We start from the raw sequence: 25,283 nt of genomic DNA on the forward strand, positions 1-25,283 counted from the left end.
GCCCTTAGGGGAAGGACGGCGGCGACGCCGGAGGGAGGAGGGCGGGTATCTCGGAGGGACCCAGGACTCAGGAGAGGGGTCGCGAGAAGGACCCAGGCGCTCCCGGTGAGGAGGAAGAGCCAAACGTCCAAGGACGGAGGCAGCGAGGAGCGGCGGCCCTCCCGGAGCAGCGGCGGGGGAGGCGGGGGCAGAGGCAGGCGCTTCGAGGGGTGGGCCGGGAGCCGGGCGGTGCAGCCCCGAGGGTGCGCCCCGGCCACGCTACTCACGGTCCGTGCGGGGAGGCGGAGGCTGGGGCGGGGCGGGCCGGGGCCGGGCAGGGCCGGACCCAGCTTGGCGCTGCCGCCGCCGCCCCGCGAGCGCTCAGCACCAGCTGGGCCGCGCCGCTTCCGGCGCCGCGGAGACGCCGCGGGGGCGGAGCCAGCGCGGCCCCATTCCAGGCTCCGCCCCCCGACGCCGCTCTGCGCTGCCCGGCGGACCTCGCTGGTGCGGGGCGCGGGCAGGTGGAGGCGGGGGGCGGGGCGAGGGGCGGGGCCGGGGCTCGGTGCGGGGTGACAGCGCGGCCGCCGCCCCGCGCGGCGCCGCCGCCCCACCCGCATGGAGGGCGGCGGGGAGGCGCTGCCCGCCGACCTGCGGGAGCTGGCCAGCAAGGTGGGACGGCGGCCGCCCGCTGGGCTGCTGCGGGGGCTGCGGGCCGAGACCGCCCCCGCACCCGCACCCGCACCGCCGGCACCGTCGGCACCACCGGTTCCGGTCCGCGGTGCTCGCCCGCCGCTCGCCGACCGCCTCCGGGCGCTCCGCCTCGAGCTGGTGAGTCCCGCGGCACCGGGGGCACTGCCTGCCACCCCCCGGTAACTGCCTGCCGCCCCCCCCGGTAACAGCCCACTAATAGCACACCGCGCTCTGCTTGCGTCTTGGGGATCCCTCTCCTTTCGCTCTTTCCTGTGCGGGTTAACACCCCTCCTCCCCACCCATATACCCCTTCCCGGTGTTTCTCTGCCCTCGGGGCCTCGCAGCATCCTCCCCCCGGGATCCCACGGACCTCTCTGCCCACCTCGATCCTGTCCCCCTCACCCCCCGCACCCCCCCGGTGTTGGCTCCGGCGGGGCCCGGCGTGTCCCGGGATCGGGATTTAGGGCAGGGACCTTCGCCAAGGACATGGTGGCGATTCCCCCTCCCACGGGTGTCACCCCCTGAGTGACAAGGCACAAGCATCGCTGGGAGCTTTCCCGCGGTTCGCTTCCTGCTGGGGCTTCTCCGGTGGCTAGTAAAGGGTCGGACTGTCACCGGGGACCGGGGACCGTGGGAGTGCCGGTGGCAGCTTTCTCGCCTCCTTCTCTTCATGGAGAGAGGAAATACCGGCGATGCCTGCGCCTTCGGGAAACGTGGCGAGATTGGGCAATGGGTTCAAGTGCTGCTGGGGGAAGGGACTCTCCCACGCACACACACTCCGAGCGGGCGGGAACCGGCACCGTTTCCATAGGGAAATGGGCTAAATACGCCTGCACCCCTGCCTACCCCTTGGGGCGCTGGGGAACCCCCCATCCCGAGCCCTCTGCACCGGTGCTTTGGCCAGTTCTATGTTCCCCATCGGTGTAAAAGCTTCCCTCTTCCCTCCGCGCCAGCTTCCAGGCTGCCCTCTGACCGGAGGAGAAAGGTCTGCAGGCCCTGGATTGCTTAGAGGAGGAGGAGGAGGAGGAGAAGGAAGCAGCGGTGGTGTTTGCCTTGCCCATGTCTGCAAGGCTTGGCTTTGGCCGTGCATTATTAATGTTGGCTCAGAAAGGCTTTTCCTTAACGTGCCCTGACGGCCGGTGAAGAAGTGGGGACACCTCACACCCAGGTCAGCAGCCCAAAAGCCCAGCGTGAGGCTCCCTCCATCTCCCCATCCCCATGGACGGGAACCGAAATTCCACCCTGCAGCATACACCAGCAAACCCAGTGCTCAGAGGAGAAGCTGGCCTGGGAGGAGGTGGTGGGAGGAGAAAACAGCAAATTCCCACTCTCTCCTCCTGGTTGGAGGAGGATGTTTTATCCCTGGAGCTAGATGTCTCGGAGGGAGAGGGTGCCTGCAGGTTTCTTCCATGTTGGGGAGGGCACTGAGACTGTATCCCACTGGTGGGATCTCTGCTTGCCCCTAGAGAGCATGGGGAGGAGTGTAACAATCTCCTTTGAAAGAAGGGGGGACATTTCTGGATGTAAGGGAGGATCGTGTTGAGGAATGCACATGGGGAAACTGAGGCAGGGAGCAGTGCAAGGTGTCATATCCCGGAGCAGGGATCCATGCGGGTCTCCACCCCCTGCCACGCACTCAGGACCATGGTCTCCTTCCTCCCCTTCAGATGCTGCTGCCACCCCGGGTCTGGATCCTGGTGGGTACCTGGTGGGGAGCACTGCGCAAGCTTTGGAATGGGTACGAGGCCAATGTGGTGTACCCATCACCACAGCTGGAGGAATATAGAGAGCAGCTGGATCTCAGCCTCCTCCCACACTAACCTTCCCTTGCTGGAGAGGGGGTTTCTTGGGGTGTAACAGACGGGATCAGGCTGGCCTGAAATAGCAGCAAATCAACAGCTGACTCTTTCCAGCAAATGATATGGAAAGCGGGGAGCGTTTTCCCACCCTCTGCTCTCGGGGCAACTCCCCCAGCATCTCTGACAGCCACAGTTGCATGTGGCAGGGAAAAAAGGGGAACTCCCCCAGCAGAGGTTCCCAGCCGTCCTCCTCCGACGTCTTCTCCGTGCCAAGGCTTCAGCAGCGTGTGCAGAAAAGTCCATTGTAGGCAGTTTTTGAAATAACTTGCCTAGAAAGGAAGTTTCTGCACTTTGAAGCTGGCTCCTGCCCCAATCCGGGCACATCACTGCTATTTTTTGTTTAAATCCTTCTTGAGGAGCAGGGGGAGAGGATGGGGGTTGATGTCGGGTCTCTACAAATCTTTGCGCCCTTTTTTTTGGGTTCCTTGGACTGAGAGGTGTCACGTGCTGGTGCCCTGGCTGCAGTTTTCCCAGGCTCCTTCCTCAGACGCTTTTGTTGCTGTGCTTGCTATGGGACCAGAGACGGGGGTCCCAAGGGACCAGTGGGTCATCTGTGGGCGGGCGGGTGACTCTGAGGACACCGGATGCTGGGGACCAGGTGCTGTGCTTAGAAATGATCCCAGGGGGCCGTGTGGATTTCCATTGCAGCTTGCTGGGGATGGGGATGGGAATGGGGTGTGGTTGTGGATGAGTCCATGGGCACCCGCAGCTCCCAGGCTGCCTGTATCTGTCCTGCAATGGCTTTCTCTCCCTCTTCCCCTGCCGCTGCCTTATTCCCTTTCCTGGCAAAATATTTGCGTCCCGCGCAGGGGAAATCCAGTGGCTTTCGGCGGCCAGTATCACACAGACAGGAATGTCTTGGCACGCGGGGCTTTCCATTAGGAAAACAGATGTTTCTGCAGCAACTGGAGTTTTGCAAAGAGTTTTCCCCAGGCTTGGAGGGGCAGGAGTTGGTGAGGCAAGCGCTGTCATCAGCAATGCCTGTCCCTTACACTGTCCTCCTGTATTTTGGGAGTGATTCGGGTAGCTTAGGCTCCAAATCCTGCTGTGTCACACTGTCACCAGGCTTGGATCATACCCTAGAAGGGGGTAAGTAAATGCATGAAGGGACCCGGCCACAACAGCCCAGGGAGGTGCTGATGGTCCAGCCAGATCTGAGCAATGTCCCGGCACATTCCTGCCTGGTCTCTCCTGCCCTGCCAGCTGCCTCCTGGGACTTGAGGGATGCTCTGGGCTCAGATCTGCACCCAGTGCTTCCAGTTCCTTGCTTACCCCTGTCCCCACAGGAGACAGTGACACAAGCACCCTGGATTTATTTCCCTGAGGGGGTTGGTAGCCGGTGGGTGCCATAAGTTGTTGGTTGCCAATGGTCATGTCCCCAGGTCTTGGACAGGGTCCCTTGGGATGGTTCCCTGCAGTGTGTTCTCCCGTGCCATGCTGTTCATCAAGCAGCTTGGGAGTCCTGCAGCCACCGTGGTGACACCTCTGCTGGAATGTGCTGGGCCTCAGGGCCCTCGGCTACCAGGGTCACCTTGGTCCCCACCAAAAACACTGTTCTCTCTGTCTCCCTGGCAGGCTTATCTGCGAGCGGTCGATGTGAAGATCCTGCAGCAGCTGGTGGTGGTGAATGAGGGCATTGAGGCGGTGAAGTGGCTGCTGGAGGAGAGGAGCACGTTGACCAGCCGCTGCAGCAGCCTGGCCAGTAGCCAGTACAGCCTGGTGGAGAGCCAGGTGGCCTCGCGGCGGGGCAGCTGGGACAGCCTGCAGGACCCCAACGACAGGCTGGACAGCATCTCCGTCGGTAGCTACCTGGACACGTTGGCTGATGACATGGATGAGTATTCCCAAAACGCCGCTGAAACTGCCGCCGCATCTGTGCCAGGCAGAGCCCTGGTCAGGGCGGAGCAGGATTGGGTCAGGATCGACCCTGAGAGGAGTCTTGCAAAGCAAGAGAAGGGCAAAGCAGAGCACGAGTGGCCCCACGTGGACCTCTCCCCACCTGGGCTGCCCCAGGATCACCGGTTTGCTAAGGAGCCCCAGGTGGCCAACGGGTATCTGGGACAGCAGCCGCCTTCTCTGGAACCAGGCAGAGACACCAAATTGCCATTGGGGGCTGGGGAGAGGCTGGGGAAGGGGAACCCGGGTGGGAAGGCTTGGAAAGCTGAGGCTGACTTTGAGAACTGTAAACTCAACAGCAAACTGCACCTGGAGTACGATGCCCACTGGCGCTGGCTCCAGTCTCAGGACGATGTGACGTTCTTGTAGCCTGTGGCTTTGCCTTCCCAGTCCAGCTCTCCCAGCTGCCTGCTCTGCTTCGCCTGGCTCTGCTTGGGAGAGCTGGAGGGGCTGAGGAGGGAAGTGGGCTGGCTTGGTGGTGTTGCACTGTTCCCCTGACCTCCCTGTCAGTGTTTGGTGATGTGGCCCTAAGGCATGGGGTGCCCACCCCGCAGCGAATTTCTGGGAGAGGTGGGATGAGGTGGGTCCCTGAAAATTTAATTCTTTGCTCTGGGGTGGTGAGTGCAGGTGGCTGGTCACTCCTCTCTCGTCCTTGGTGTTGGTAGCAGGGAAGGGTTGGTGGGGAAACCTGTGACAGCGGGACTCCTGGGACATCTTCTTTCTAATCTTCAGCCTCTTGTCTGCAAAAACTGGGGACCCTTCCCCCAAACTGACTACCCAGAGAGGACAGGAGCTGCTCCTATGCATTCGCAGCTTGGTGGCACCAGCATGCTTGGTGCGAGCTGCAGGGCAGGACCATCAGCAGGGCATTCCTGTGGGATATGCTCACATCCATCATCGTCTTCAAGGCCAGTGTCCACCCAGGGTAGAGTTGACCTGGGGCACCTGGGGTTTGGCCACAGCACATGGTGGATGCTAAAACCCCCTTCCCGGCAGGTGAAGCCCTGCCTGGTTTAATCACCTTTGTGAAGCCAATCTGAAGCGTGATCAGGGCTGTCACTGTAGCTGCTCCTGTTGGACTAGGGAGCCTTCATCCGTGCCCTGCGGAGGAAGGATCACGGTGCAGACTGCCCTTCCTCGTGGGATCGCATGAGAAGGGCAAAGCACTGGCTGGGAGATGGAAATGCAGTTCTCCACCTCGGGACCAGGTCCTGTGGAAAACCCGGGATGTGGCAGCGTCCGGGCAGCCTGGCAGAGCCTGCAGGGCTCAGACTCTGAAAGGCTTGTGCTTTCCTCTGACGCAGCGTGATGGGGGGGATGGCTGGGATTCTCCATCTGTGTGATGAATGTGCCAGGTCTCTGCCCCTACCAGCAACCAGAAACACGTGACTCCTCTGCTGGGGTGGATGTGCAGTGACCCTGTCCTGGAGACATCTTCTCTGTCCTTTTAGCCTTGGCTTCTGCCTGTGCCTTTTGCTGTCCACCCACCATGCCTCTCAGCACACCGCTCGCTGACTTGTAGAGCATGGCTTGCAGATGGAGCTGTGTGAGAGCCTGGCCAGGACCTGCTGCCTTCACCAGAAGATGCAGGGAAGGACCTGAGCATCCCGCAGCCCCCTGCCTCAAGGAGAGGGACTCTTCCATGCGTGTGGACAAGGCTGGAGGGTCCTGGCTTCACAGCCTGTCAGTGGGTCTGTCCCCGGCCGAGTGCTGTAATAGCTTTGCTCTCGCTGTGGTGCTGTTGTTCTGCTGCCTGCATGGGTCACAGCCTGGCTCTTTCCTTGCTGGGGTGGTGGGAGTGGGAACAACATCTCCTGATGTCAGTGGGAAGCCAAGAGAGAGGGAACACCTGGCTGTGACTCTTTCTAGACGCGAGATGTGAGCTGGCTGTGGTTAGGAAGGCTGTCGAATGCACGACAGGTTCAGCTTTGTATCTCTGAAGCAGCACCTTCAGTGGAAACTACCCTCCATGCTGAGACCCTCGAGCACCCTCCCTTCCCCTGCAGATCCTCAGGCCTTCCCTGGATGGACACGGGGAGCAAGATAACATCCAAAATTCCCAGAGATGGTACCTGCCAAGAACTTAGGGGAATCCCAGTGAACCAGGACCAGATTGCCCTACACAAGCATCCCACCTGCCCACGGCACAGCCGTGCTTGGCTTGCCATCGCCTGCCAGCGGCTCGTGGCTCCCTGCCGTAGTTCCACCGCCGCTGCTGAGCTACTGCATCCCCCGAGGCTGGCTGTCCCCCGCTTTCCTTCTAGCCCTGCATGCGATGAATCAGCTGAGGGTCCCGGGGGCAGACGGGATAAGTCCTCCAGTGCTGTTAAAATCGTTCTCGACAAAAAATAGCTGGCTTAATAAATGGTAGCATTTCTCCCAGGCCACGCTGTTGGTGCTTTGCTGAGCTTACGGGCGTTTCTGGAGGAAAGGGGGATGCCTCGGGCTGAAACGCGCTGGAGCTGCCAGCACTGCAGGCAGGGCAGGTTTAGCCCCAAGTCCTGAAGCAGGCACACACCACATGTCCAGGGATCTGTCCCTCCTCACACCAGGGTGGTGACATCTAAAATCACGCTTCCTCCAGCAGCTGGGTACCAGAGCACATCTGCCAGCAGTGAGGATGCTGGTAAGGCTGGATATCCAGGAGGTGGGGCATATTGAGCTCAGCTGAACTATGTCTCCAGCTACAGATGGCAGCTTCACCCTTCCTACCCCAAATGTCCAGGGCAGTTCTTGCTAGGATGTATTTTCCAGCCCTGTTAGCTGTACTGGGATCTCCATTTGCTTCTCTTGTTCTGCTTCCTCCACCCAGGATGTGCAAGGGGGGTCTGGGTGTAGGACAGAGGTTTCTCCAGCCCAGCCCAGGGTGGAATCAGCCAAAGCTCTGATTTCAGGCTGTTGGGATTTGCTCCTGGGTGGGTCCCTTTAAAACCACTGGAGCTGACGCTCATGCAAACATCAGCCTTTCCAAAGCAAACGCAAAGCTGCTTATCCAGCCCCACCGTCACAGCCTCAGCATCCTTTCCGGCTCCTGGCTTTGAAACCATGAGCTTTTGCAGATGGAGGGGTGGATGCTGGAGCCAGCAGGACTCGGCAAGATTTCCCCCATTTTCTGCTGGGCTGGGGTAAACAATAAAATAAAATACAGTAAAATGAAGAAAAGCTTAGAAACAAAATGCCCAGCCCGTTCCTCCTCCAAACCTAGACCCTGGTGGTCGGTTGTCTTTGTATCACCGTGAATCAGCCTTTGCTGGGGTTTCCCAGGGCATGGACTCTTCAGCCTAGCTTACAGGAGCTTCAGTTGCCCGTAGCACCAAAATCTGGGTATCCCCCAAATCCCAGCCCTTGGAGCTGGAGGGATGGATGAGACCTCACAGTTTTCCTGCCATCTCCTGCCCCGTCTCTGGGCTGTGGGATGAGGGGTCACCCACCTCTGGGCTTTCCCAGGCACATGCAGACCCAACGTATCCCAAACCTACCGTGGGAAAACGCCCCAGGGACCTCCGTCTGGCTGAAAGGTGGGTGTGGTGATGGGGTGCAGAGCACCCGTGGGTGAAAATCAGCCTGCAGCGCAGATCTGCGGCCTCTCTCCTGCCTGGCCCTGCCTGCTGCTGCCCTTGGGCTGTTCTTGGGCTGTTCAGCGCCAGTATCGGGTAAGAAAACCAGCTGATAAAGCCGACGGGATCCTGGCCAGTGCCAGAAAACACCCACCTCTGTTACAATAAAAACACCAGCAAGCCAGTTTTGTTTTTTTTTTTTTTTTCCAAGATATACACAGAGATTAGAGTGTCTTAACAAGGCAGTAAAACACTTTAATAGCTCCCTTTGCTAGTTATTAAAAAGTCCCCTGGGCTTTCCCCTCCCTGCGTGCAGCTTGGCTCCGAAAGGACCTGTCCCATGAACGCTGAAGCCATTTAAACAATTCATGTTTGTTCCTGTGGGAAGGCAGCAGGAAAATAACCTTTCCCCAGGGGAGGAACAGCCTGGTCCCCATGGTCGGAGGAGAAGTAGCATCCAGTCACTGTGGCCTTTGATCTGGCAGCCCTGTGGCCCCACACAACCCTGGGGCTCACTGGCATGGGGTGCATCACCGTGGAATGTCCTGGGGAGCAGGTATAGGGGATGTGTGGGTGCAAGTGCAGCCCATGGGGCCAGATCCTGACACCCTCACCCTCCTTGGTGCCGTGGGTCGGATGGTCTTTTGTCCCTTTTACAGTTCCCTGTGCATCACCCAAGGATCAGATGCTGGGAGGAAAACTGTGCATTAGGGCTGCTCTAAAACGCATCCTTGGGGCCGTGCACAAGCACTGGCTTTTCTCAAGGCTCGTCTCAGACCTCCCTGCCATGACCCTGCCTCTGGCACCAGCTACTCGGAGGTGAAAAGACAAGAAAAGGTCCAGATGAAGAAAGTCTAACCCAGGGCTGTCGGCGTTCTTCCTGCCAGTTCCCCCAGGCTGAGCACGGGCTGTTTTGTGGAGTGAACTGCGTGGAAATCCAATCCCTTGAGAGAGTCTCCAGCCAGAGCAGTGCGATGAAGTGACCCAGTGACACCAGTGGCAGTGGAGGTTGTCCCCCAAGGCCACCCCAGCCCCTGGGGAACCTTGCTGTGACCCATTGCAGGCAGCGTGAGACAGGAGAGGCCAACAAATGGGGCAGGAGCTGGTCATGGCCCCAAGCTTTGCTCTCAGCCTGATGTATTTTGGCAGCCAGAGTGTTCTCCTGGGAAAGAACCAGCGTTGGTGCTGGTTGGAGCAAAGCAGTGATCCCCAGGGAGAGCCTCGTGATGCCAAAACCGCCTCCGTTTCAGGACTGCATTCAGTCCAGGTCCTGGGGGACCTGACACCCAGCCTGGCTTCATCAGCCAGCTCTCCTCCCGCCAGCACCTCTCTCCCAGCCCACTCCCTACACCCTGCCCATGAGCCCCTAGTACGGGGTTAAACCAGCCCAGCAGAGGGTTCTTGTGTCCTGGATTTCTAGCCGTTTTCCAGCTTTTCCTTCCCACTGTCTTAAGGTTACAGGTCTCCAAGGCAGGAACCTCCTACAGGTTTTGTGCCAAGAGGCAGCCCAGGAGAAGGGAGAGATGCCACCCAGTGCCCATCTTCTAAGGAAAGCGCTTGCAGTGTGTGCTCAACTTCTATTACACACTGGAGAAGCCACACCAGGCAAGGGATGCTCTGACTGCCCAGGGCGGCTCAGGCGCCAAGCGGAAGTCTCATGGTCACCTCTTGCCCTCTCCCCACCTGTGGGAACCCCAGAGCTCCCCTCTTGAGCCTGCTCTCAGTGTCAATGGCTGAGTGACCATGAGGCTGGTGAACATGGGGACAAAGCTGGAGTGTGAGCCGGGAGCGAGCTGAGCCGTTGGGGAACGCGTTCCCGGCTGTTCCCTGCCCAGGCTGGCAGCGGTCCAGGCCTTTGCTTTGCAGACTAATCCTCCAGCTTTAGAGCTTCCCAGCACTCCTTTGGAATGAAAAACAAGCGTGACTGCTCGGGGCCTCGTGGGCACATGAGCATGGGTGGGTGACAAGGATGGGCTTAGGCTCAGGGACGCTGAGTGCCAAAAGGAGCAGTGGCACAGCTCTCCCCTTCCTTCTCCCTGGGTGGTGGGCACCCACCCTCACCCCTGAGGGTCCCTGTCTCCTTCCCACTGTGTGACTCATCACTTGGCAAGAGGGTGCGTGTCCTCCCCCCCCCACCTCCCACGCGGGGCTGAGACCTGGGGACGTCCCTGCTCCATGCCACCCCAGGGGTGACACCAAAAGCTGCGTGTGCCCAGAAGAGGTGTGTGCTCCTGCCACTGCCTCCTGCCCACCAGCGTTGCTTGGGTCCCTGGCGGGGAGGAGAAGAAAAATCTGAATTGCTTTTCTGAGAAATTAATCTCCTTTCACCGTCTGAGTGCAGCCTGACCTAGAAGAACCTTCTGGTTTTTTTTTTCTCCAGTGGAGTGTTTAAAGGGAAAATTACAGCGAATGTGTTGCAAAGAGGCTGTGGGAGATGGGGGCCAGCCCTGCAGCTGGGGGAAAGTGGTACAGGCAGGGTCTGAAAGATTTTAGGTAGGATTTCCCCTCCTGCCCTCTCCTGAGAGACCCCCTGGTCCCAGGGGCTGGAGAAAATCGCATCTGCTGTGGGCAGTAAGACAGAAACAGTAAAAGGTTAAAAGACTTGTCGAGTTTTCCCTGGCAGGGCGCAAAGTCAGGGGGGACTTTTGGCTGGAGAGACGTAAAAGCTGAGCTGCTTAAGGGAGAAATCACTGGGCAGCAGGAGGGCAGCATGGGCTGGTGGGGGGGACAGGGACACTGCCTGGCCAGGGCTGATGGCCCTGTGCTACATGGCCACCTCTCAGGAGGATGTCAGAATATATCCCCATTGGGGAAGGATGGAGAGCAGGACCGGAAAGGAATGTGTCCAAATGGGAGCGAAGCAGCTGCAGCATTTGCTGTCCTCCACGGATGAGTCCTGGGGCGGACTGGGACTAGGGCTGGGGGTGGGGACACAGTGCTGGCCACCAGGACAGGGACAGGAGGTGGAATATGCCTCTTCTGGACACCTGCTCCCGCCCCATCGCACCTCCCACTGCTCCATTTCACATCCCTTCTCCCCAGTCCCCTCTCTCCCCAGGGATGAAGCCTAGATGGCCCAAACACCATCTCTGGCTTTGCAGGCACAGCCCGAGTAGGGGAAACGAGCCACCTCAGCACCAAAATGACCCCGATAAAACACTGAAGCTCAGGTCTCTGTGGTTACATCCAAGCTTCATCTGCCTTTAAAGCTCACTGGTTTCCCTGCAAAGGGCTCTGCTCCTGCGCTGCGGGGCCAGGAGCACTCTGCCCCTTCCCTGCTCCCTCCGTGCCTCAGTTTCCCTCTTGTTAAAGGCAGGAGGGATTAGAAAGGAAAGAAACCCCTAGACTACCCCAGCTCCTCCTGCTCTCAGAAGCTTTCTCGGAGCTGGTTCCAGCTCCATGAGTCTCACAGCAGAGCAGAGGGACTGGGCAGCTGCTCTGGTGCTCATCCATGCATCTCTGTCTGTCTGTCTGTCCCTGGCAGAGTGCTGCAACTGGGAGGGGGGATGCAACGCTTGAGGCCCTCCAATGCCTTCTGCGAAGGGATTTTGAGCCCAGAACAAGCCCCAGCTGGGATCTGTGCCCTGGGACAGGCGATGCTGGGAACTGAAGGGGTTTGAGACAGTTTTTGGGCATGTACCCCTGTTTCAGAGGCTCAGCCCTGGGCTTTGGGGTGGGAGGGCGCAGGCAGTGTGAACAGCGGGGATTATAGCTGCTATGAAAAGCACCAGCATCTCTCCCCCCTGCTCCCTAAGGCTCTTAGGGGAGGAAAGATGGACTTAAAGAGCAATCTCCTGTACTGAAGAAGCACAGGAACTTGGAGCAGTCGGAGCAGGTCAGCACTCTCATCAGCCCCCTTCCCTCCCAGTGTCCCCCAAAACCTCCCTTGGGTAAAGTAGCCCCAGGCATCTCTTCCCATGGACTTTCTCCCTGGGCTCCTGATGTTGGATGGCCATACCCTCATCCCCTGCTCAGAGGATGTGGGGGACAAGGAAAGGGCTGGGGGGGACAGCCCAGCTCGGAGCGGGGGTCCCGGTGGGTGAGAGCAGATGAGGTTGCTGCCCCATTTGTACTAGCCCCCAAACAGCGCTCCCCTCCCCAAATGAGGGGGAAGAGGAAGGCGGCAGATGCCAGATACCAGCGATGACGTGGGGACGGGAGGATGCGAAGGAAGGTGGTGTGGGAAACTGCTCTCCTCTGTGGGTTTGCCCTGGTGTGTGACAGGTTCCAGTGGGGCCAGCAGAGAAAGCAGGTACAGCCATGGGGTCCTGCACAGCTCCAGTGCCAGTCTGGGTCCTGCTGTCAACCATGCGTGACCCTGCGGCTCAGAGAGGTGGCTGGTCACGGAGATGGTTGGTGGCTCCCCACCATGCACACCACCGTAACGTTACCCGAGGGCTAGGTCGGTCCAAGGGTCGAACAGAGCACCAGGATCCCTCCTTGCAAAAGAGGGGCTTCAAAGGAGGATCCTGGCTCCAGGAGGCCGGGGAGGGGAGCAGGTTGAGGGCAGCTCCTTGCCAGTCCCTTCCCAACCTTGAGCAGCCCGGTGGGACCCGGCGCACGCGGCCACAGGAGGGAGCTTGGCTCCTTCCTTCTCTTCTTGCTCGGAGGACAGTGGCCTGGAGTAGGTGACGGCCACGCTGGACCTGGGTGAGAGATGCTGCCTGGCACAGGAGCAGCTGCCCATGGTCAAACCACAGCATGTGGGACCCGAGATGTCTTGGGAAGAGAGCAAGAACTCAGCTGGAGCGGCGGTGGCTGCCTGCATCCTCAGGGAGGCCCCCACCTCACTTCCAGGAGCTGGTGGGCGATGGGTCCCCAATGCAGACGAGCTGCTGAGGTTGTTGCCTGCAGCTGCACGGGGACCAGTCGTGCTGGGTGAGTGGCTTGTCCACATGGCAGGGACTGGTCCCTTTGGGAGCAGTGTCTGTGCCAGACTCACAGCCTCGCTGTCCCTCTGCAGCTGTGGCTGGGGGGACCTGGGTGGCCCCAATGCTCAGCCTCCAGATATTGAAAGGGCAGAGGGGCAAGGAAACCAACCTGTCCCTCTGCTCCATACAATCTCTTGTTCCCCAGGAATCTGGACCTTCCCAGTTTCCCCAGCCCACAACCAGCTCCACTGCTGCAGCCCTATTCCCAGGGACCGACAGACCCGAGATCATCCCCAGCATCCCCCTGTGCTGCCGTAGCATTGCTGCCTGGTTCCCCTTGGCAGCCCCAGCGCAGGAACCGGCTGGCAGCTGCCAGAGCAGCCGTGTTACAAACCCAGGGCCAAAAAAATGGGAGAAAAACGATGGTGGCAGTGAGGGTGTGTCTGATGGGGAACGGTTAATTACTGGGGGGAGGTTTGTGGTACTGTCACTACCTCCTTTGCCTGCTGCAAAGCTGACAGAGCCCCAGCATGGGACCACTGGTGATGGCTCTTATTAAAAGCCACCAGAGCAGCAGGTTGAAACCACGTCCATTTTCCCTAACTGCTTTCAGAAGGGGAAAATGATGCTCTGGCCCCTGCTATTAGGGGTGCACTGGGTAACTCAGGCTGGGAAAGGCAGGGCTTGCCTCCCTGGACACAGAGGCAGAAGTCCTGACCACTTACCTTTTCCTGAGACTGGGCCTCTAGGCCATCAGTACAGCCTTTTTTTTTTTAAGTTCAGGAAAGATGTGGAGATCGAAGGGATCTTCATAAGCAAGAGGCACCGGGACCAAGAAATAAGCTTGGTCCCGGTGCCTCTGCTCTCCTATACAGAGAAATGATGGATCCTGGTTTAAAACCCCGAGTGGGGCAAGAGCTGGCCTTAAAATACCAGTGAAACCATCAGGATGCTCCTTTTCCTACTTGGTTTGGGAGCTTTCTCCCCACGTTGGCTGCTGATGGCTTCACCTCAGCCCCTTCAAAAGGAGAGAACAGGGATCTATCTGGAATTAGCAACGGGAAAAGATGCCTTTGGGCAGGGAGAAGTGGCAGGAAGAGAAAGGGGCAGTTTTGGGCGGCAGTGCCCAGCAGGGAACAGGAAGGCACCCAAGGGAGAAGAGGGAAGTGTCCCCACTCCATCAATGCATGCTCATGTGGCTGACTCCAGCGCTGAGCCAGCACCCTTCGTGGTGGCAGATAGTTTGGGGGTGACGAGGGGAATGGACACGCTGGGGTTAGTCCAAGACATGCAGTCATAGAATCATAGAATGGTTTGGGTTGGAAGGGACCTCAAAGATCGTTTAGTTTCAACCCCCCTGCCATGTAGGGGCTATTTTCCCCCATGAAGTGCTGGGGTCCCTGCCCTCCCCTTCAGCCACTTTCTTTGGAGAACAGGGATTTGACCAGGAGTGCTCCTGGTCAGGGGATGCTGGGCTCAACCAGAGCTGGTGGTGGCAGGGAGGTGGTGGCCCTGGCCTGGCCTTGGGCACAGAGGTGGGGGAGGTGGCCCCAGGCTGGTGCTGGAACTGTCACTCCTCTGCCCCACAGTCGCAGGACACACCCAGCGAAACGGGCTGTGAGCTGGAGCTGCAAAACTAAGGAAAGGAGTGTTGGCCCCGGCAGGTCATCCATGTACCGGGCTGGATTTGGCCTTCCGGTGCCTTTCTGCAGCCCCTGGCTCATGCTGCAGCCCCAGCTCCCCGCTGCGTCCTGCGTCTGCCCCAGACACACGGACATCCCATTTCTCGTGCAGCCTCCTTGTGTCCTTTGCCCTTGTCACCACCCCATCCCCGTGCCGCGGGACAGCCACACGCCAAAGGACCGCCCGTCTCCTCTCTGGCTTGTTTCTCTTGCCAGCTTTGTTTGGTGGGTGTATTTTGCATTTGCTTTTTTTTTTTGCTATTCACAGGGAAGAAAGAGAGATGATGAACCCATGGGCAGATGTCAGGGCAGGACTGACGAGCCCAGGAGAAGGGGCAATGTCGCCCACCCTGGTAAGGTCCTTAGAGGATGGCAAACCCAGGGCAAGGAGGGCTTTGCTCCATGGTGCTGGTTCTGCCCATCCCTTCCTCTTGTCACTCAGTCCTGCATCATCCTGCTGCATCGTCCCACTGCTCCATCACTCCGCTCCCTTGCTCTGCTCCATTCCGCCTGGCCTGATCACCGTGCCAGTCACATCTGCTGTGGCAGGTGGCAGGTCTCGCCGATGGCAATGACCACGTCCTGGGGCTGGCGGTCCCGGCGTCGTGGCACTTCGGGCATCTCGCTCATCTCGTTGACGCTGTTGCTGATGCAGTTGATGTCGCTCTTGTTGCTGTTGTCATCTGGGCTGGGGCCAAAGATCCAGTCTGGAGGAAGGAAAAGCACAAAATGAGCCCCTGGTTACCTCCAGCTGGACCCAGAGCCAAAGCTGGCTGGGAAATCGCTGCCCCTCACTACATCCTACCCTGTGCTCCAGGTGTTCACCCCACCAGGAGGGTTTCTTGCTCACCCCTGCCCCTTCAGCCCCCCCCACTCCCCCGGTACTGGGGTCTCTGCTCTTCCCAGCTCAGGGCTGGTTTTCAGGCTGATGGTTTCTGGAATCTCTCCCAGCTTAGGCAAATGAAATCACCCTGCTAATCCTGAAACTGAAAATGAAGTGTCTCCGAAGCAAAGCATGCATTTGGGCTCTCTAGCACGGGATAGCAGTGTATTTCCTACAGAGGGTTTTTGCTGTAGGAAATGGAGGGGATAATTAAAAAACTGTGTGACATCCAAATGAGGCAGGAGGCACGGCCGAGGACATGGCTTATCAGCCACGGGAGTACATCACAGCCAGGGTAGAGCTTCAAACCTCCAAGGGCAGCTTCGAGGCTGCACTTACGGTAGGTCCCCAGAGCTCCAGGACATTGGTCTGAGCTGATTCAGCCATTGTCACCACCCTGGGGTGACCAATCCCCCTGCAAAATACAGTGGTCACTGCTGGATGGTGATGTGACCGAGATGTCCCTCTGCCATAGGGACAAGGCAAGGAGGAGAGGGGCTTGTGCCCCGCTGCCTGGCATGGGCTGGCTGGACATGGGTGCAGGCTCTAAGGAGAGAGCTCCCACCACACTGGGTGCAGGAGTCATGTCCAGAGAGTGACTGTTTTTTCTTGATCTTCCCTTTTTGTTCACCTCCGTAACCACATCAGTGAGGTCTGTCAGTTGCGTGATGGGAAGAGCAGGAGAAGCATCACCGCAGTCCCCATGACTACTGCAGAGCTGGTAAGAGTGATTGGGCAACTCAGCAAAGATGTGATCCAAAGGCTTTTGGGGAGCCCTGAGTCTGCCCTGAGTCCCAACTGAGGCCTTTAGCTTTCACTTGCATGGTCCACAGCCCCCACCACAGCGTGGGTTCCCCATCACAACCCTTTCCCAAGGAAACCAGCCGAGCCTAGGAGGTTCATTTAGGTCTTTTTCTTTTGTAGCCTCCATTTTGCTTGGATTTACTGGATTTAGACCAAAGCCAAACACTCCACCGGCTGCTGCCGCTGCCTTGCTGCTTCGCTGCCTCACAGCCAGGCTGGGTCCACACCGGCTGGACCCCCCACTCCTGCCTCCAAGATCTCCCAGGCCTGTGCCAGCCCCTGCTCAGCCGCTTGGTGCGAGGAGAATCCGGAAGGCAATAACAAGATTGCCTCCTACAAATACTATTAAAGGTCTCGGCTCATTTTCCTTGACGTCAGTGGTAAAACTGCAGTGGGAGCAGGGGCTGGTCTGGCAGGGAAAAAATGGAATAACCTGTAGAAGAAGTGACAGGTCCCCAAACATCCCAGGAGCCACCCGGTGAAGGCTGCAATGGGAAGCAAAGACCGTGGCTTTGCATGGCTGCGAGCAAGGGGAGGTGGCATTTGGTGGCCAAGCAATGAGCCCTTGGGGACACTTGCAGGCAGCTGAGCACGGCACCGTGGTAAAGGCAGAAACAGAGAACCGGGCAGGCTCAGCAAAAGCCATTTCTGTGGGAAAAGGGTTGCAGAGCATCGTCACCAAAGGGGACGTGGCTGCCTGGGGAAGGCAGCTTGAGTGAGGCCAGTGCAGTCTAATTCCCGGGTAAGTGCGGGCTGGATTGTAGGCGCTAATCCGAACCGCTGCTTCCCTGGGAATTATTTCTGGAGCCTGCTGGATCTAATTACCCAGTAATCTGCAGGAAGATGTAATTAGGCTGTCATTAGAGGGTATTTACTGCGATGCCTTTATGATTTGACTGTGTAAGTAAGGAGTGAAGTAATTACACAATTACACGTTATTTGTGGCCATTTATGGCCTGTAACTTCAGCATGTTGCCATATGCGGAAGAAGGGATCGAGGCCCCGTGGAGCTGGAGGAGGATCTCCTGCCAGCAGGACCCTGCAGAGACAACCATAAAAATGTCAGCGCCCTCATCTCCCCTGCCAGCCACCGCCAGGCGCCTCTGTCCCAGCCGTGTGTGCTCCTCCCCGGCTTGCTTGGACTGTGGGTGAGAAACTGGGGTCCCCTGGGGTCCCCCATGGGATGGCTGGGGAGGGATGAGGGGGAGAGGAGAGACGACCTGCACGTCTTTGGTCCTAGTGTGATTAAACCTTGGAAGGACCTTTGCATGGGATGGGATGCACAACCTCACGTCAAGCACAAGTGTGCGTTGGAAACCTTGGATAAGAACCCTGCAGGGGGTTCTAATTGGATGATGGAGGGTGGTGAGAGGTCGGAAGTTGAGGGACAGTGGTGACCGACTGAAGGTAGCTGAAGCCCTTAGCATCATGACAGGTATTTCTCTCTCCATCCCTTACATCTGGCAGGAGATCTGCATGAGCAACAGAAAATGGACACAATTTGCACCGAGAGGAAAACAAAATCCTCTTTGACAGCGAAGTCCACATTCAGGTTCACACATGTTGTAGCTAGAAGTGAAGTCAGGCTGAACTGGGCCACCTAATGGACCTGGGGCACCCAAGGGCAGAGCTGGGGTGAGCAAGGGCTCCACGATACGCTCCCGAGGCAGCGGAAGGTCATACTTTGGAGGTAAGGAGAAGCAAAAGCATTGCCTGCCCCGACCAGTCCCTGGCAGGAACTTTTAACACATGCTGCAAAATCAGAGCATGCACATGGGCATGTATATTAACACCTCAGATAAAAGAGAGGGACAAAGTGACTTTCTCAGCTGGGCTGGGGGAGCTGCATCTGACCCCGAGATACCTCTCCCTGCTCGCCGGTGCTGCCGAGGCTCAGCGTGCCTGCGGAGGTCTTGCAGGGCTAAAGGCGAGGTGGAAAGTGCTGAGATGGGGTGAGATCAATACGGAGTGATTGATCCAAAGCAGCTGGGAGAGCAGATAGGGTAGAAGAGACAGGGTAAATCAGGAGCTGTGGAATATCATCTCTCCCTAAACAGCAGAGTGATGTGATGTGATGTGATACAAAGTGCCCTTGCACCTCCCTAGCTCTGCCTGAGTCTTTGACAGCATCCCTGGAAGCAGGACCCTCAGGGTGTGCTGATCCAAGGGGGCAGAAAAATACCATCTGGGCTGCCCAGATTTCCCAACGTGTTTCACCCCTCTGGTGGAATGAGAGAGTGTCCTTGCTTGGAAACCCTTTACAGTGCAGGCAGCAGGGAGCAGCATCTGCTGCTGGTGTGCACAGGAGTGCAGGGATGCTCTACACCCAGCCTCACCCCAGTGGGTTGGCCAGGTCCTCTGCATTCATCGGTGACAGGGTGGGATGTCCATGAGGCACTTCAGCCACTGGAAAAGAGATGTCCCTGACAGAAGAGCAGAGGGAGCAGGGAGAAAGGGCTGAAATTTAAATGCAACCCGGTGAGTGAGACCTTCACACTCCCTGCAGAGATGGAAAAAAGCAACGGAAGGGGAAACATGTTAGATGAACAATCAAACTCGTGCTCTAGTTTTACATGCTTTAAATGGAGCTGGGTGTGAAAACAGCTGGTAAAAAAGCCCTTTTCCCAGCAGCAGTAGCAGAAGACCTCTTTGTTTGAAACAGGTCCCTACCCAGCGATCGCCTCGTACCCTGCAGCAAGGCAGGAGCAGCTCCAGTCAAAGCATTCCCAACGGGCACAAGTTCAAGGGTATCCCTCATGCCTTTGACGTGATGCAACAGTCGCAGCTGGACACCGTATCTGTCCCATTTGCAGGGCAGACTCTGCTTATTCATTAGCAAAATCAGCAGATATCTGCCAGGTTTGTTCTGCTGGAGAATCTCTGCCTCTGTCAGTAGTAATCTGTTACCAAGAAGTCCCCCTTTTCCCCTAGATCCACATATTTCTAAATTAACTTGCTATCAGAGTCTGTTCTTCCTTCTCTGTTTCGCAGAAATTTCTTGGCTGAGTCAAAACTGTCCTGCAGCCTGAGCACCAAGGCACACTGCTTTGCTGAGGGACAGGTAAGCACACTGTCCCTCTGCAGAGCTGTCACCGGCATGAAGGGTCTGGTGGGGAAAGGGGGTGACACAGAGAAGACATTCAATTAATCACAATACTCTCTTAAAAATAGTTTCTCTGCACCAATATAACCCTGGACCAAGCCTGCATTTGATCACAGTCCCATCCGAAGGGCAGCGTTGCAGCTCCAGAGAGCGGGTCTCCAAGAGGTGATGGCTCAGGTGTGGTACATGGGAGGCAGGGATGCTCCTGGGGTGGTCAGTTGCTTTCTGCATCTTCCAGCCTTAGGTGTTGGCCACGGGGGCAGAGTGAAGATGGCCCGAGGGTGAGGAGCCCTGCTCGGTCTCAGCTCAAGGAAGACCAGCACTTGCAGAGGAGTAGAAAGGCACGGTCCTCACCCCAGGGACCTGATGCAGCCCATCGGCGGACCACGCAATAGCAGGAATGGAAACGCCACTGTGGGATGGTGCATCGCGTGCGCTGGGAGCCATCTCACTGCTCAGGCTTTATGCTTCAAAGGTTTGGTGGTGAAAGCAGCCATCCTAGAGTGGGGTCACCTCTGTCTGCTTTTCTGAGGGCCAGACCACTGTGGCTGCTTGCCCGGCGGAGAGCTGCAGCCCACAGCCCACAGATGCAGGGATGGAGTATCTGCCTGTTATTACAGTAGCTGGGAGTGGAAGTTAACCCAGTGAAAGCCACCCTATGGCAGCTGCTGCCAGACACCAGCACCGCTAAAACAGCGGCTAAGGAACCTCTAATGCACCTCCATGTACTGAAAGGGAAACTGAGGCAGAGGGGTTAGTGTCAGAGGTGGGTTAGCACTGAGGTAGGGAAACAGAAGGGAACCTCACACGGTCTCTTCTTTTCCCATAACTGTGAGAGGGAAATGGATCATCCTCAGAACAGAACCAGAAAAGAAGATGTAAGTCAGTCCTCTCTGATGGGACTGAGACGCTATCTGCGATCCCTGACATAGGCTGAATTACCCTAAGAGCCTTGTGTTTCTGCGTGGGAGCAATTAAAAGTGGATCCTGAGTCCCTGCAGGATCACCCAGAAGCTATTTTCAGCAACACTACGTTCATGCACAGTTTCTTTGTTCAAGGAGACGCTTTCCTAAAGAAGCCTGAAATGTGGCATGTGGAGATAAGGCTGAAAAATCAAAATACAACTGGTGGGTCAAAAGGGCAAAGAAAAGAAAGACCTCGCCCCCAGACTGGCTTAGGGTTTTGAGCAGTCCTGAAGCCATCGACCAGCACAGTCCTGCCAGCGTCAGCACCCCTGCCTTGGGCCCATTCCCGAAGGAAAAGTTTCCTCAAGGTCTCCTGTGGAGATCAGCAACTCAGAGGAGACTCGGCTGGACTGGGTGACACCAGCAAAGGTCTTCCCACAAAGCATCAGCTCCCACGCAGACCGACAGACCCTTTCCGTGTGGCTCCCCACCAAGCGGCGAGATGCTTTCCTGGGGATCACACGCGCCGCGGTCTCCATGGCAACAGCTTTGTTTCCAGTCAAACTTTTTTTCCCTTTTTTTTCTCTCTTTTTTTTTTTTTGCTTTTAAATAAGGGCGATGTTCAGTGAACTGCTGGGGACGGAGGAGGGAGGGCGGGCTGATTCCCAAGGATTGCAGTAATTAGGCGCTTCATACGTTGGTGACAGGCTTGTCATTTGCTAAGCCGGCAATTCGCCGCAGCGCCGTCTCCGGCAGCTCTCCAGCGTTCCGAGTTAAGCCGCTTTCCAAATGCTTCGACCCAATTTGTCATAACTGGTATTGGAGTCTGAGCTGCTCTCACGCAGGAGCTGTCCTCCCGCCTCGGGGGGTTCTCAATCATCCCCCAGCAGAGGCGCCTGATGAGTTTTAGGAAAGTCACAAACGTGAGACTTTGTCAGCTCAGAGCAAGCGGGGAGGGACTAGAGAGATATTCAAGTATTTTGGGCTTTCCTTGGCCAGGAGTCTCCAGGAAGAGCTGAACACAGGCTCCTTCAGAGCCCTTTTATCCATATCCAGGTGCTCTGGGGGATGAGGACAGGCAGGATCCCCCACCCTGGCTGAGGGGAACTCTGCCTTCCTCCTCTCCAACAATGCATCTTTCCCTCTCCTCTGATGCAGCCTCCCGTTTTCTACTCCTCCCCACTCCACTGGGCATTGCAGCAGCATCCATCTCCCCCCGGGGATGCCCAGACAAGCTCTAATTGAATTTTTAAGAAGTGTCTGCAAGAGAGGTTTCGGTGTCTCTGTTCAGATTTTGCAGGGGAAGAGTTCAGCAGCATCCTGAGAGCCCCTCTGCCATCCTGAACTGAGCCCAGCACCCACTTCTCATGGCCCCCATGAGCACATGGGGCTTGATGATGCTTTGACTCCCCCAGCTATGTCCGACAAGCTGTTACTGAGGAGTCCAAACCATCCTTGATGTCTCCGAGTGACTGTTTAAAGTAGCGATTAACTATTCTCACTTTAATCTCCCTGAAACAGGCTCCAGCCCTTTGGCATCTTATTTCCATCTCTCTCTGTATCCTTCTAAACATGATTAGCACAGAAACACTGATAGTGGAGGCTGGAGCTGCTGCAGAGTATATAAATCCAGGCATTGTGTTAAAGCAGCTAATAGACCAGCTTCTTATTTACTATCCCTCGGTCCCTCTGTCCTGTCCCCGAAGTCATTTTATGCAAAGTCATTCAAATGAAACCTTCTCTTTAAAGGCTGCTGCTTGGCAATGTTAACAAACACGGTCTCATCCACTTTCCTCTGAGGACTGGCTCATTTTAAGCGTATAAATGGTGTGAAGACGGGCCCGGAGTGCTAAATAGGACAAGCTGGAGGCAGCCTTTTGCACCGAGGGGTGCTGCTAGAGTTTGGGGAATGCATTCTCCTCTCTGGATGGGACAGAAGCTCATATCTGGATTTCTGATCCTAACTCGGAGCGTTGTCACCTTCAGCTGGGGCAGGGAGGATGCTCGGCCCTTAGTGAGGACATTCAGGTGGGAAAGGGCTTCTTCCGAAGTGGCAAAAAGCAGGCAGATCCCAGGGCTCTCCCTGTGCCTGTCCAGCTTTGGGACACTCAAGGTGCTGGGAAAGGCTGTGGAAGTCCCTTTGCAAAGGGCTTTGCGAGGAAAGGGGCACCCCCCTGACTCCGTCCCACACTGGGGCAAAAGGTGCCCAAGGTCACCAGGGAGCATTGGTGCTGCGCTGGAAATAGCACAGCAGGGTCTCGGGTGCCTCTGACCGTGGCTTCAGCCTCTCTCCCCGCCCTGGGGGCCACAACATCTATGTGGATTTTGGCTCTGCTTTGCAGTACCCACTCGAGGGGTGGTTTTGAACACCCCCATGCACGCTCTCCTGCATCAGGGACCCCAGCAATCAGGGCAGGAGGTGTCTGCTCCACAGGGGCTCTGCAACTGGCCCGGGTCCCACCTCGCGGCGGGTTTCTAACCTGCCCTGACCTGGTCCTTTGAGCATCTCAGGGCAGGAGCGCGTATATTTTTAGGTGCTGCCCCCGCTGCCTACCTTTGTTGGAAAGGCAATGTTAAATCAGATGAGCGGGAGACCCAGCAAGCTTCTGATTAAGTGTTATATTTAACACTTTAAGACAGTATCTGTTCCCTTCCAGCTGGGGTGAAGAAAGGCTCCTCAGCAGCAGCTCCCTGCCGTTTACCTGGCTGAGCCTCATGTGAGACCCCAAGCACTGCTCCTTGCCAGGAGGTTTGACCCTCCTTGTCCCAAATACGTCCTCCCCAAATACCCGTGTCCTAGATCTGCCAGCCCCTGCCTGGTTGGGACCCTCTGCCCGATGGATTTGGACTGCCCTCGCATCGGCAAGGGATGGATGCTGCCTGCCCCGCAGGCACCTGTCAGTCGTTTGGCCAGCGTGTATCTCCTCCTCCTCCAGGAGCAGGGAAATAAAGGGGAATCATGAATGAACACGTGGATTTTGCTCCTGAGTGTGATCCCCCTCCCGCTGTAGAGATGGAGCCCGCAGGACTTCATCCCTGGCTGGGGGACACATTTGGAGGAAGGGGTGTGCAAAGGGATTTCAGCCCTGCTCCCCTGCAAAGGACATCACTCCCCAGAACTTTTGAGGGGGTATGCACATCTGCAGGATCCAGGAGCTTAAACCCCTCTATGGATCCCTCCTGTCCCCCTGTCCGAGCTGGAAAGCCACCAGCTCCCTGCAGTGGGGCCCTGTCCCCCAAAGGACATGGCGAGCTGGTTACTGGGGTGCAGGGGCCAAAAGTACCAGCAATTCGGAAGTGAATCAGGCACATTTGCATGCCCTGGCACCACCAGCCTTACAAATCATCAGGCAAAGAGCATGATTTGTATCACCAAGAGCTTGCCGTGAGCAGCCAAGCACCTCTGCTGGCACCACTGCCTGCCCATGGCAGCTGCAGCCAGCGGAGCATTTGAGGTCTTGTCCCTGACGATGAGGGACTTTGTTCATCAGCAACAGGATGAAACGAAAGAGCCGGGAAGCCAAACCTCGTAAAAATGCGCACTCTTCGGGCCATCATTGTACAGATTTGTTGCAGTCTGTGATGATTGTGCTGGGTGCTGTACAAGGGAGCCAGACTGCTGAGCTCTGTTTCCTAGGAGTCTGTGGATTCTCTGCTGTCTGATAAGGGGTTAAGCTCATATGGCAGCTTTTCTTTCACAATGCACTAGTGGGTTTTTATCCTGTGCTCAGGTATCTGTTGCCATGAAACTTTTCATTTTGAAGACTTGTAATCCAAGCTCAGGAGAAACTGGCCAATGGACTTTACAATCGTTTGGCAGCACAGACTTACGCACATACACATTTATACACATACGCACACATGCACAAGCCTTATTTCTTTAGGAAAGGGGCTAAACTCAAGGATTTTCTCTGGGAAGCTGACGGACACATAGCTCGGTTTGGAGAATGCAGCACATCAAATAAACTAACACTCTTGTAAATGTGAAAGGGTCGAGGCTTGGTCTAAAACCCACCCAGACCAAAGGAGAGACGTCAGCCAGCATCCACAGGCTTTGCACCAGGCTCTTTTTGACCACATGCACAAAACGTGTAATGCCTGCACTCACCTATAAAGTCATGAAGGAGGTCCTTGATGAGATGCCCAACGATGGCGTACGCCACTGCTACCACCACCAGAGCTGCCATGAGAAGGTAGAGGACAGCCTTGGGCAGAGGAATGGCGTCCCGAGGAGGAGGTTTGTACTCTTTGTAAAGCTGGTCATTGTCCGAGTATGAGTACTGGAACAAGTGGTCCAGGCCAGCTGTGAAGTTGCTGGAGTTCATCGACTGGCTGTTGGACAGGTAGCTGTCCTGTTCGGGGTCCTGGAGGACACTTACCACCGAGCTGGTGGTGGCTTCCACTTGCTGTACCAAGTTCAGAGTCTTGTTAACGCTGGGGAGGATCTGGGAGAGGAAAGTGCTCCAATCTTTGATGGCACTGATGTTGCAAATAATCATAATTGCAACGAGGAAAGATACCTCCAAGCCCAAGAGGTTTAAAAGGGAGAGAAAGAGGCGAGAATTGCTGTGCTTACACCAAATCATGTACTGCAAACTGGGCAGAGAAGGTCTTGCTGGGGCAAGTTTCTCATTTGCAAATTCTTACATGATCCGGCAGGGATGTATCTGTGTTATGTCGGTCCTCACTCCTGGAAATACCCGCAGCAAACCCTTATGGGCATGAAGTTCCTTGGGAAAAAGTAGGTGCTGGAATGATTTTGACTGGTATCATTTTTGTTGCTCAGCTGCCTATCCCTGAAGCTACTCACTGATGAAAGCTGGAGGGGCAGGATCCTGTAGGTATTTTCAGTCATCTGGAAAAGAAAGATAAATTGCCTTTCTCCAGCTTCTTTTCACAGGTGACGATCCTTGGAGAGACAGAAATTGCCCCTTCGCCATCCCCCGGACTGGCTCTGGCAGGCGCAAGGAGTGCGGTGCCGTGACTCTCCCAGTAACGCTGCCCGAAGTGTCTGCAGAGGAGAAATGTATATCCAAACCCCACAAAGTTCAGC

General features: G+C 56.8%; 2 protein-coding genes across 2 annotated transcripts; one reads left to right on the forward strand and one right to left on the reverse strand.

Annotated features, from left to right (window-relative positions):
• The first annotated feature begins 594 nt into the window (after positions 1-594).
• LURAP1 (leucine rich adaptor protein 1) lies at positions 595-4,983 on the forward strand. Its single transcript, XM_086617660.1, has 2 exons — positions 595-807; positions 4,104-4,983. The coding sequence occupies exons 1-2, from the start codon at positions 595-597 to the stop codon at positions 4,791-4,793; spliced, it is 903 nt and encodes a 300-aa protein (XP_086473786.1). The 3' UTR covers positions 4,794-4,983.
• Positions 4,984-15,065: 10,082 nt separating this feature from the next.
• Positions 15,066-24,816, reverse strand: LOC147528195 (uncharacterized). The gene is made up of 2 exons (XM_086617754.1): positions 24,339-24,816; positions 15,066-15,241 (listed from the first exon to the last, which is right to left on the reverse strand). The coding sequence occupies exons 1-2, from the start codon at positions 24,814-24,816 to the stop codon at positions 15,066-15,068; spliced, it is 654 nt and encodes a 217-aa protein (XP_086473880.1).
• Between the last annotated feature and the right edge of the window lie 467 nt (positions 24,817-25,283).

This window comes from Tauraco erythrolophus, chromosome 10, assembly GCF_009769465.1.
Source record: "Tauraco erythrolophus isolate bTauEry1 chromosome 10, bTauEry1.pri, whole genome shotgun sequence".
Lineage (NCBI taxonomy): Eukaryota > Metazoa > Chordata > Aves > Musophagiformes > Musophagidae > Tauraco > Tauraco erythrolophus.